Here is a 13,331-nt window from a genome sequence, read left to right as displayed (position 1 = left end):
TATGCTCAAGACTTAGTTGATCTTTAAGGCAAGAATTGTCATTCCTTTAGGCACCAAAATCACCTGTCTTTAATAGGGAAGTCACAGAGGACCTTGTGCTTCCTTCTTTGGATGCAATTTTATTCCAGGAAAAGCCCTCTGTATCTTAACTCTCCTCAATTAGATCTTTAGAGCTGCAGCACATTGCAATTTTCCATAGCATTGCAGATTATTCAGAAATAAAGAGCAGTGATGAATATTTATATAATGGTGACCATTTTTATTGTGTTTTAACTGTTTTTTTCCCATCTCATATTCCTTTCTTAGGATAACATATAATCATCTCTGTGAGGAATAATCCAGCTAAATGCAGCTGAATCTAGTGTCTGTACCTGTAAAATACCAGGCCCCTACTCACTGACTTCTTGACAGAAAACTATCTCATGGCATATGTTGCTTGCTGGGAAGTACACTGTTTGCAAACTACCCTATGCTGGGCAAGTGGGCAAGACCCCTGGTTAGTTATTCAAATATCTGTACTGTATATTTAGGCAGCTTTTATGATTTACGCTGTGATTAAGCCTCTTAAAGACCCGACTTTCTTTTTAATGTCTACTATATCACAGCAGCTCCTTCTGGATTCCATCTGGTTTCCTGGGTAAATATGTGTTTGGGAGGAAAGCCACAGAAATAAAAATGCTTTTATGAAAACGTGAAGGGTAACTTCACACTGTAGTATGTCTGGCTTCTGCAGTTGCTGTGAAGCACAGTCTGAAAACTAGGACAGGAGAACTTTATAATTAGGAAAGGGGATGGTAAATAGTGCCCCAAATAGAGTGAGCTTGTAGAACTGTGAAGTTCCATTTTGAAATGAAACTATACAGCCTCCAAATCAGGGCTGCATGCCAGAAGGTTCATGTAATTAAGAGACACAAGCTGGTCCATAAGAGGAAAGTCTTTCATAGCTTCATTTCTAAGAGGTACAGGTTCGTGTTTCCCATTGCTGCCCTTGACACAATTGCTGAGACATATTTGAAAGGGCAAGTTTATGTCTTTTCAGGACTTTTCAGCATCACAGACTTTGTGTTCTCTCGCCCTGCCTTACCTCACCCCCAGACATCAAGCCCAGGTATCTCAGTGCTTAGGAGCTGTGCTGCTTTTGTGTGCTCCTCCTCTTGACATTTGCACGTTCACCTGGACTCAGAACCGAAGCAAGCTGCTTACTCAGAGACCTGCATTCCAGTTTTCTCAATACACTCCATAGCGAGAGAGAAATAGCATTTGAAACTCCACACAAATCAGTAAAGCATACGATTCGCCACAAGCATTGCTGTATTCATTACATTGTGAAGATTCAATTAGGCAGTTGTTAGAGACCAGCTCTCTGAGTATGGCTGGTGGCATTGTCTCTGTGTGTTCATCCTGGGACCAGCGTCCTCCTACAGGCTTTTTCTCATTGAAGGATATGTAAATACATTGCTCCCCCTACTTTTGGTGGGAAATGTAAACATTCATATGATATTGAGGTCACGCAGTAAATTATTCCAATTGACATGCATCCAGTCTAGAAGAGATTCTGGCTTCCATTCAAATATGAAAGAAAGAATTATTTCTTAGTTAAATAATTCTCAGAACAGTTGGAGAGAGCATCCACACCCACATCTTTTCCTTCCTCTCTGAATGTGCCAATTTATATCTCCCTTTCCCCTGCCAATTAAGGCCTTCACAGTGGTCTTACTGTCCACTATACTAGGAGCAACTGGATTGCAAGCAGTCAGCTTCAGATGACTAGTTCCTTCTTTGGCATTGTAATTCTATGAGGACAGAGCGTTTTCCAGACTGGGCTTAATGCTGGTTAATCCAGGCCTCCCCCACTGACAGCATTCTCTGTACTTGTTTTGAATGATTGTTTATAGATGTTTCTAGAGAAATAAGTTTGGCATCCAGGCAACAAATGTTTTCCTCTCTTTAAGTAGTAAAAAGCCGGCTTTGAGCAAATACAACTGTGCAATTATGCTTAAAACCAATGAAGTTCCTATCTATCTGATTTCTCAACAACAGGAATAACCAAACATAGCCATATTTTAATTTTTCTCCATTTTTTTGAAAGGAAGCAGAAAATGAAATGCCTATAAATCGAGGTTTTATAGATAAATTTGAAATTAATATGAGTTTTGACAACTGAATGTCAAATGTGGAAATATGGATTCGCAATGGAAGTATGGGCCAGTCTTCCTGACAGCCATGCAACATGCTGCTTCAGCATGTTTGGAATCCTTACTTGAGTTTCAAACTAAAATCTCACACGAAGCATCTGCATATGCCACCCACTGCAGGCTGCAGAGGCATGCAGCATGCCAGCACCCTGAGCCATAGATCAGCTTTTCAGTGAGTTCCCAGACCTTCTGAAATCTTTGTGAGTAAAACTTGAAGTCGCTGCTGTGACCAATGGAAAGAATAGAATCGCGCTGTGCCAAGATGGAAGTTAATGCACAACTGTAACTTACAAAACTGTACCAAAGAAAATGTGGGTGTGCAGAATCTTTTGATTCCAGGTTATTATAATTTCCCTCTTTTTTTTTTTTTTTTTTTTTTTTTTTTTCTTGAGCAGCATGTCAGGAAATGGCTTATATTTCCTGGATTTCATGTACTCATAGAACTTTCTTTTGAGGCCTGTCCTCTTGTTGCCTTTGTTCTTTGTCAGAATACCAACCATTAGAGTAAAGGTACTTGAATGGGCGTGCAGAGACAGCAATTACGTAAATGTGGTCAAGATTAGTAATAAATCATTAATGTGTGGCAAAGTTTAAAGAGACCTGGGGATATGTTTCAATTTTTTTTTAAGAGTTTGGGTGAAAGAAACAGGATTTAAGTCAAAACCAGAACCCTTTATGAATTCTCTAAAAAGAAATTGTCTTTTGTTGGCTGAAGATGTACTAACGTAAGTAATACTGTTTTGGCACAAAGATTTTGTGAGAAATCAAGAGAATGAAAAAAGTTTTTCGTATTGGGACACCCACATTTTATGCTTGCTATTTCACATGCATAAAAAAGATAATGTGTTAGCACCAAGAAAATATGCAGGCTTTACATACATAGCTGGCACTTGTGCATTTTCTCTTGCTTGTGTATAAGTGTAAGTTGTGTTCAGGTCCCTTGAACCATGAATCTCATATTCATTTCAGCACAGTGACCCAATGTTATTAAAGGGAGAGCTGGAAAATTCCCTCTTCTCCCTTTCCATTTATTTCTTTCCTTATTCCACCTTCACCATCCATTGCAGCCTAGTTCATGGCCTGCTAGTTAGAGCACTTCCAAGGATAGGTGCTTGTTTGATTTCCTCAGTCAGAGCACTGAAATTCAGTGTCCCATTTCCTGCGAAACTGTTATGGGCAATGAATGGTGCAGGGAAAAGCTGCTCTACACATTCCTCCTCCACCCCATCATCTTCTCCAGCTGTATTTTAAAAATAGAGGAAGTGTAACCTCATTTCAAGATAGGTCTGGTTCTGTGAGCTAGACATGCTCGTGTGGGCCCCTGTGGATTTGTCTAAACTGCTAACTGAAAGAGGGCGGACAGGGAATTTCAGGTCTTCATCTGTTCTGGACTGCTTTTTCTTGGTCTTGCAAGATAAATCTGCTCTAAAGAAGGCTGGCTCTGACCAGTGTGGACATAAGCTAGTCTGTGCTGCTTGACTCCATAGCCAGGGATCTATCTCCGGCCCTTTATATTTAGTAGCTTCTACTTAGCTATAGTCTCAGACGGCTGGGGAGTTACTCTGCCTTGTTTTTTAGATCCCCGAGTAATTCAGCTGGAACCCAGGCGGCCAGGATGGCACATAGGTGTGTGCATGGCCGGAAGCAAAATGGCTCTGCCAGCTGTACTAGAGGAGCTTATTATTAATATTAGTATTATTACACAATTACATTACTATAAAGAAATCTTATAGCACATAAGCACTATTAAGTTGCAATTCTATTGCCTATCCTCATGCACATAGTATTTGGGTGCAAGTGTATATCCTTCCTTACAAGTTTATCCCTTCTTAGCCCACCCTCCCATGCCAAGTCTTCAGGCACAGACATGATGGAGAGTCCCATGGGCAGTCCAAGGGGTGCCCTGGGGGCTTGGGCCTGCAGGTCAGCATCACTGCTGCTTGTAGGCATCCACATTCCCACAATCTGAAAATTCCCCCTCTTCTTTTTTCTTCACCAGATTTAATACCCTATTTCCCATTTTTTCTTTTCCTGAACCCACCTTTTCGCCACCTGTGCATTTGCTTTTCTCCACCCAGACTTCTCCCAAATAAACAACCCACCCTGTATTAGTTTTTCCCTATTGGCACCAATTTTGTTACAATCATACCCAAAGTCGGTGTTTCTGATGCTGTTACCTAGGGAATTTTGGCCCAATGTTGTATTACTGATAGTTATCTAGGTGAGAGAGCCTTATATCCCAAAACAGCTTTCTGGCCTACACTTCATGCTGGCTACATTTCATTTACATTATATGCATTTTGGACAGAATTATCATGCGTTAGCCTCGACTCCCCTACCTAATTCTAATTCAGCAGTTTCTCATTTCATGCACAGATGGCTTGCATACCAGTGCAACAGTATAACCCATTTTGTGCTCACATTATATCTCTGCCCTTGAATGGTTTTCACCACACTCCTTGTTCCCATCAGAGGCCTGGTGTTCCAGTAGCACCTCTTACTCACAGGGACGTTCAGATTAAGACCCATAGCGTGGGATTCGTCTCACCTGAATCTAGGCATCTGCAGTGTAGACACATACATCTGAACTAGTTACCCTGGGCTACTTCTATAATCTGTGCCAGGAAAACTGACCCTTCTAGGGTGTGGTTTATCTGGAATATCTAAAATAGTTCTGATTAAATTCCCTGTTTTGTTTATAACAGCAGGGCAGATGATGTGCTGTAGATGTCTATATCACAGGTACCTTAAATTAGATTATACAAACCCCATTTCTAGAGTCTGCCTAGACTCTGGACTTGTTAATGATTAGCAAAATTTTGGATCACACAAAAAATTAGCAAGATCTGTATTTGGATGTTCAGTCAATAGATAACCTCGGATTTGAGAAAGTTGCCATCTTTCCACTTTAGTTGCACAGATCGTAGAATACCATTTTGCTGCAAATGCAGTTTTCAAAATCTAACTGCATGCTGACTAAATTAGGAGATCCGTCTCCCTGTCTTTAGACTTCTACAGTGTAGATATCTTCGTATAAGCTAGTCACCTGCACCCACTGTTATGCTTAACAGAGAGAAGTAAGTACTTTCTGGGACTAGTGCAGTGGTCAGTATAGATGCCAAAATCAGGATGCGGTGAATTTTGTCCTAGAACTGCCTGTTTTCCCCACTGACTAAAGAGGTAGTCCAGGCGCCTGTTTCAGATCAAGACATCTACATCTGGCTTGTCACCCTTGGTGTTACATGACGAGAAATGTTTTTTCCTCAAGAAATAAACATTTTTGTGGTACTTTAAAACTACATTGTCCATTTCTAAGTTTTTAACTGGACTTTTTGAATTCTAATTATTGCTAATTATGTCCCCATTTGATTTCCCTTCATGTGAATTGTCTCTCTGTGTGCATATAATTTTTTTCATCGTAGTTTTACAAGGACCTTTAACAAATTTTTTTTTAACCTTAAAAACATCTTAAACTATAATGTTCTATACTGTAACTTCCCATAATGTCTTATACTGTAACTTCCCTGTAATGTCAGATTAAATGATGGTACAATTATCTGCCTTCAAAAAATTATAAACATGCATAGATGATAAAATGGAAAATGTTACATGTGACTAAAGGCTTCCAGAGTCCTCCCACTAGCAGTCAAAAAATGAAGAAGCCAATATCAGGCTATAAGGAGAGCCCAAGTATAATCCAGAAAAGACGTATTAGCAATGGTCTGAAATGTTTTCTCATTAAGTTCCCTACCTTTGGAGAAATCTTCCTAATTTTTCCTCTTCATTATCTGATGAATCTATGTGCATAAAAGGACGTAAAATGAGAAAAGAAAAAAAAATCTTCCTTCCTAAAATTATGGAAAAAAACAATTGTGTCCCCATATTAGCTGCTGGTGCTGTTACGACATGCAAATTAAAATGTTGGATGATGGATAGTACACAAACAATAGACCTTGAACTTCTTCCAGTCTAAATTAGTATTAGCAGCCTCCCTTTTTTTACAAGTGCACAAATATCTTGCCATAGTTCTGATTCATACTCTATTTTCTCCTTAGCAACAGTTTACCAAATTTAGAGTCACTCTGCTAATTAAGAAAGAAATAAACTCCTTATTGTTCTCTTTATTATTTTCGCAGTAGGCATAATTGGAAACCCACATGATTAAATTATTGTATCTGTCAGTCTTTTACTGTTACATTGTTATTTACAGCTCCAACCAAAACAGCTCTTTAAAAGTCCATAATGAATTTCTTTTAATGGCTGCACTCCTTAGTACCTTGCTCCTTAGCAAAGACCTTAGTCCTGCAGAGGAAAATGTTCACACAGGGATCTGTGTGGCATCCATGGAAATGAATAAAACTGTTCTGGGTTTCTGAAAAGGGGGGAAGGGGGGACCTCTGTGGAAATGAAAGAACATAAGAGAGAGATCCAGACTTCATATGCAAACAGGTTAATAGGAAAGCAACATGGAAATAGTAAGTTTAGTTCTCTGGTAAGCTGTGTCTGTGACTGTTTGACCATTTAACTAACAGACAGACCTACCTGAACAAGTTGCTAGAGTTCAGAAAATGGCCTTGGCTTATTATGTCCCCTAAATACTAGCTTAATCCTAAAGTGGAGTTCAGAGCAAGATGCAGAGCACTATTATGTCCATGAGATAATTTTCTGAATCAAACATCTAACTTCTAAATAGCTGGGGGCATGGGTTCAGTTCTGTGGTCCTGTTTTATCAATGTGAAATGCCTGTTCATTTCATTGAACATGGGAAGTAAGTAGAGAGCTGAAACGAAAATATTTTAATATCTAAAACTATTGAATATGGAAATTAATTTTATGGCACAGCCATCAACCTCTCATGACAAACATAAGAATTTATTTTGGGAACTTTATATTTCTGCTTGCCATAATACTTTGAGAACCTGTTGTGTAAGTATAATCCAAAGGAGGACTTTGGTAATGCTTGTTAGACACCTACTTCATACCTTTTGTTCCTTCAGCTCAGCCACTGGAGTCCAAAGCCTGGAGTGGTGTTTTCAGGTTCTCGACAGTGTAAAGAGAGACCTGCATACCTCAGAAATGTGATCCAGCAACCGCACATGTGGAGTGAATTGCTGAGAGCTAGTCCATGAAAAATGCTCAACAAGGCAGTGCCAGTCACTTGCTATATTTTAGATCCTTGAGTCGAAGCTAGGGCAGGAAGGAACCCAGAACTCAGTGCTCCCCGCTGGAGTCAAGCACATACTGTTTGGGGTTTAAACGAGGTGGCAGCACGACTGCCCTTTTAAACAACAGCAAGGCAGTTCAGAGCACCCATTTTGTTTTAGAGGCTTGTTTGTACCCAAGTCACCCACCTTTCAAGAGGCAACATGCTCAGGCAGGGAGGGGGAAGGAGCCGTTCATCCCTGCCACGGTGCAGCAAAGGGTTCCCAGCTCTCCAGGCTAGGAGGGGAGCAAGCAGAATGGAGCATGACTCTGCACCCTCGTGTTGGGGTGCCTTGCGTCTGGTTTCTGTTCTTAGGAGTATTTTTGGTTTTGTGTAAGGAGTGGTGCACATGAAAATTAGCAGCAGCCCTCAGTGAGAAGCTGTGGCTCCAAGACATCCTTCCTGTAGACTTCACTTCCACTAGACTTCAGTCCTTCTTTCTTTTCCCTGTGGATCTGGTAATTATTTGCTGTGGGGCAAAACAGGTTCAGAAATAATGATGGGGAATCGCCCCTTCTCTCTTCCTCCTTTCCCAGATTACTTACTAGGCTGCTGGGGTACTCTTAAGGGTTTCAAACCCCTGAGCTTAGGTGGGCCACACAGGCTGGCCTTCCCTGTGTTCCTAATTACTGAGTTACAGTTATAAAAGTTGTACCATAGCACAGCATCTTCTTTTCTGGTCAGGTTTCTGAAAAGTGACAGTGACTGCTATATTTTGTGCTGTTGGTGTGCATTAGGTGTATTTCGAGCTTGCCTGTTCAAGTCCATCCAAAGATTTGCATACAGCATTGCATATTTTGTGTTCATGTACTTGCAGTCCAGGCCAAGGCAGTTCCAGACATGCAGAACAGACGTAGCTGCAGTTACCTACTTAACCTAGGTCTGAACTCTAGGTCAGAGTAGTTGGTAGCAAGTTGTAGGGGCCTCCAGGATAGGCAGCCAGGAAAGGGGGAGGAGTTTGGCTCGTGATTTTGAACATGATACCCAAGACTTCCTTTATGTTCTCCCATAAATATTTTAAAATATAGCAACAATTTAGAGCATGCATAGAAGGATGCACTGCATGGTGACACAGGACTTAGACTGTGTCCCTGAAGAGTCCAAGCAGCTGCACGTCTGTGATAGGGATATCTGTTGCATGCCTCAAAAAGATGTGTGAGACATATTGCTCAACATGAAGCTGCAACATTTTGAAACTGTGGGGGGAAATTAATATAGTAACATTATATTTCTTGCTGCTGATCTCCAGAAACTGGAAGGCCACTCAGTGCTGCTGCTTCTAAGCATGACTTGTTACTGTTGTGCCAGATACTGTAATTGATATTTAATTTTCTTTTTATATATCTTCTGGTTTGCAGGGTGGAAAGACTTACACAGGACCATGTGGAGGAAGAGACTGCAGTGGAGGATGTCAGTGTTTCCCTGAAAAGGGAGGCCGTGTAAGTAACATTTTTTCCTATTCACATGTTCTTCATGGTACCAGTTCAACAACATTTGTTGTATGTGGACCTATGTCAGACGGTCAAAGCTAAGGATATTAAAATAAGTATTCTTTTTCAAGAAAAAAGTTCTGTTATTTCATCTTACACTTGTGTATTTGTACCTGTAGTTTGAAGCACTTGTTGATTTGAAGAAATACTTTGTTACAAAGTGCAGCACATTCTTCTGTTGAAGTTCACAGCCAAGGGACCTCACAGCCATAATGAGCTGGTTAGACCAGAATTCTAGGGACAAACATCCTCCTGTATTATATGCTAGAGCATCCCTGGATTGTGTGACAATGCTAAATAAACATAAACCAAATCATTCAGTAACCTTCTTGAAATATTTCTAAAGAAATAGTATCCCATAAAAGATATCTGATATGTGTGATGTCTGTTAAAGCAGGCGGGAACCAGGCCTGCAAACCCTAAAATCCCTGCTGGAAGGGAACCACTTGTGACTTTGTGGTGTTAGGTTCTTGCTGTTACTCTTTTTTCAGTTTTGGGGAATAGTGGGAGATGAGGCAGAGGAAGGGAGGTGGGGTGGGAGGGATTAGCCACCTGCCACAAAGAGCTCCAAGCCATAGGCCAGTTCCTATCCTATGTGGCTTAAAGCCCTGGCTGGCAGGCTCCTTCTGTACAATTTGGTCTTCTGCAGCTGAGAGGATGATTCAGCCTTTTCCATCCACCCATCTCTAAGAATAGGTCAGGAAAGAGATGCAGCAGGTCATATGCTCTTTCTGCTATCACAGCCCTCATAAGCTTGTTTAGTTCTCTGCCTTCCTTCTACACTGCACACTGCCAGGTCTGGTTCCCATCGCATTCCTCAAGCTTGACTCTACGTCTGAGTGGAAGAAGAGGTGGAAGGAAAGGCTCAGTGTAGGTGGGAGGCAGGGAACACTCTTGTTTACAGCAGAAGTCCTGAGGTCTCTGTGGAAGTCAGATGATCCCTGCATTACCAAGCCATGAGCACTGTAATGGTTATATACTCCCATCCTCTCACCACGATCTGCTCATGGTCTGCTTTTCATTACAATAGCCTAATGGCAAACCGATGAAAATAAGACAGACAAACCCTCCATTGAGACACAGCTTCCAGTTGGGCGCTCTCCTGATGCTATTGCCTTACCATGGCCATTTATCACATGAAGTTTAGCAAGTGCCTCCTGCCACATCCCACTGAAGGCACTGAAAGGCAAAAACTGATGCTGTACGAAATGGGTTCAAGTCTGATATTACTAATGTCTTTTTTCAGAGTCTTTTTTTTGTTCTAAGAGCAAAGCATGGATGTACTTGTTCTGCTCTACAGTTGATGAAAACAGTCAATTGTTGAAAAACTACCAACTTTGTAACTGACGTATTTTTCATTTTCCTTCATGGCTGAATAAGCCTTGTTTAACAAGTTGCTAAGTGTGCAAGAGAAGAGGCAGCCAGACAAAAGTAAATGTGTAGGTTAGAAAAGCTGAAAATGTTAAACTATCCAAGTAGAAAATCAGTCTGGTGCCAGTGTCCAGAAGCTCCCTGTGATTTATTTAGTATCTGGCTTAGGAGATAATGGCAAATTTTGTGTGCTCGCTCTCCATTTTTCACTGACGTCAGAGAAGCAAAGTAACCTCAGTAACTAATCTCACTGGGCTCCCATTAAATATAGACTAAAAAAGAGAAGAGGAGGATGTTACAAAATATAATTTATATTTTGCTTCTTATGGTTTATTGTGCAAGATATGAAGGAATATTGGAGAAAGTAATTTAAAGAATTTTATAACACTTCAAAAATTGTATTTTAATTCTGTGAAATTACATACCTCACTGTGAGTCAGCATACACTGCGTATATTTTGAGTCTGCTGGTCTCTTCAGATGTCACAACCTTGGTTAAACAGCTGGTTTAAGGAACAAGATTGGCCTTTAGAGACTAGTTAAATTTGGCATAGCTTCTGATCTCATGCTAATACTCATTGGGAATATTTATTTTCACAAAACCTCTGTATAATCTGGCACGACACACATTTGCTGTTTGAGGTGACTCATTACATGCACAAAAGACATATTGCATGTTTACACTTGTAAGAATGCCTGAAGAAGTTTGCTAGAGCCTGCTTGTTCGATGCCTCTCTGTGTCAGATACAACAGACCTGTCACTTACAGGGCATCTGGAATTCAGGTAAAAATAGTGCTGTGGAAGTCTGCAGCCAGTTATCAGCCCTACCGCTCTATGAAAATTTACATTCTTTTCATAACAGATCTCTCAAAACTAGACAAACAAAGGCACTTTCTTTGGATTGCTGCTAATGAATGCATATCAGAAACTGTTGACTGATATAAGTGCAGTAGAGTATTAAATACTATTGCAAATAATTAAAGCAGAAAACATCTGGAAAAATTGCCTGCTTGTTATTTATATGTGCTTCTGCTTCATTTTCTGCTATTGTTTCAGTTCCATTCTTAAGATACAGCACTTGGATAAAGATGCTTTATTTAGTGTCTTCATCCAAGGGCATTTGTTTAAATAAAGTGCTCTTTACAAAAATATCCCCTTGACATCATCTGGGGGCTCCATGCTAGAGGCACAGAGGCACTGTCTGTCTACATATATGAGGATTCGGCTAAACTTTGGTCATTTGTGCCAGGTCTCCAGATGTATGACAGCTGGAAGCCCTGTGGTTCTGTCTTACACTACTTTTGGTTTGAGAACAGATAAAGTGGGAGACGAAGGCACAGAAAAGTTGAATCGTATTTCATAAAGGCAGTTTCTAGGGACAAAAGACCACCTCGCACAAATTAGTGCATGCACCCAGCAGGCCTGCCAGGAAGAATTATGGCATCACTCAACTGTGCTTTCAGCTTTTCCTCCCCTTTTTTGGCTGGGCTTGTCCAGGAAGCTTCCCTGGGCTCAAACAGAGCTAGATGGGGACAGTGGGGGCAAGAAGAGGAAGCAGCAGAAGCTTTGTTTGCCTCCTGCAACAGTGGAGGAGCGGCTGCTGCAAGGAGAATCCAGCAGCCAACCTGTTATCTCCTCCGTCACATCAGAGCTGCTCTGGGGGCTCTGAAGGCACCTGCAAAAGGCACTTTCTGCTTCATTTCCCTGAGGAAAACAGGTCTGATTCTAACATTCAGCAAATCACAGGGATTGCTAATAACTATGTTTTGTAATTCACAACAAATGCCTAGCCAGTGCTTGAAGGAGTTTCGCTACAGGAATGTCTTTTTAGGGCCACACAGCATCCCCTTGAAGATACCACCTCCTCTGCCACTTTTGAGTTTACGCCTTTGGAGCAAAGAGTAAAGGGAACTTCTTCCATGAGTGAGTTTTTTTCTAATTTCTAATGACGCTCTAGTCTCTGTTCCTTTTCACTGCAGGGTAGCTGTTTTACTTAAAACCTAGATGCGTATTTACCATTAGCTGGATACAAATATCCAGTCTTTAAAGGCCTAAACATACCTTGTGACTAATCAGGTGCTTCCAGCTGGGGTTACTGGTGCCAGGCTCACGGAACAGCTTCACAATTATCTGGCCATTTTCACAGCTGGCAAAAAGCTCAGCCAAGTTGTAGTGAGAATAAAAATTCTTGTGAGAGTATTCAAATCCAGATGAAAAGAAACCATGTGTATATAAGCCTCTGGTGGAGGGCACAGGGTGAAAAGGGAGAGGGAAGAGAGCGACTCATCCTCTCACTAAGACATATGTGGAGAAAATATCATAAGAAGCACTAAGGTGTTTGAAAAATAGGGAAATGAAATAAGAGAAGCACTGACATTGTATTAAAATCCTATTTTGAATAAAATTGAGGCCTGTGAGTAAAGGAAAAATTAGGAAAAACTTCTATTTTTTTCAATAGATTTTTATTGCAACTCTTAACATTTTGAGATTTAAAGCTCTTTGCAAACCATATATTGGGCAGAGTAGACTATATACACCTTTAAAATTTGTTAAAACATTAATGCGTTTATGTAGGAAATGATAAGTGCTTTCAGTACAATGACCAACTGTTCGGTCTATTGAAGTTTAACTTCACTTCATAATCAACCTAGAAGGCTTTGTAGAAAATGGAAGTGAATCTTTTTGATCTCTCTGTAGAGTGAGAAAATGCATTCTATTGAAATCTTACTTTGTACTTTCTGTCTGAGTCAAGCATCTAACTTGAGCCATTAATCTTGAGCCATTTAGCTATTGTTTTTGTAAGGGGCAGGAATAATAGAAACTGTGAAATGAAAAGACAGTTCCATGTCCCCATAAAGGCCATTTTGTTCACTAAAACTCTTACAGAAATTTTTTATTGCCTTCACTAGTGCAATAGCCAGGGCAAGCTAATACCAATTCACTTATAATCATTTCCCTCTGCTTTTGAGTGCTATGGTATAGTGAAATCTACTGTCTGAACTTTACTTAGAAATGCTTTGTGTACAAGTTTAGATCTTAACACATGGACAGTATCTGGCAGATGTTTTTCTC

The 13,331-nt window shown here is 40.5% G+C and overlaps 1 protein-coding gene across 2 annotated transcripts in view; it reads left to right on the top strand.

Moving 5' to 3' along the window:
• COL4A2 (collagen type IV alpha 2 chain) overlaps positions 1–13,331 on the top strand; it is a 143,225-nt gene that overhangs the window by 34,932 nt on the left and 94,962 nt on the right. For both annotated transcript variants that reach the window (XM_064504018.1, XM_064504013.1), the window contains exon 4: positions 8,757–8,837. In XM_064504018.1, coding sequence (XP_064360088.1) covers positions 8,757–8,837 — 81 coding nt within the window. The remainder of the gene's footprint in view (positions 1–8,756; positions 8,838–13,331) is intronic.

This window comes from Dromaius novaehollandiae, chromosome 1 (genome assembly GCF_036370855.1).
Source record: "Dromaius novaehollandiae isolate bDroNov1 chromosome 1, bDroNov1.hap1, whole genome shotgun sequence".
Taxonomy (NCBI): domain Eukaryota; kingdom Metazoa; phylum Chordata; class Aves; order Casuariiformes; family Dromaiidae; genus Dromaius; species Dromaius novaehollandiae.
This window is presented reverse-complemented; position numbering and strand designations above follow the sequence as displayed.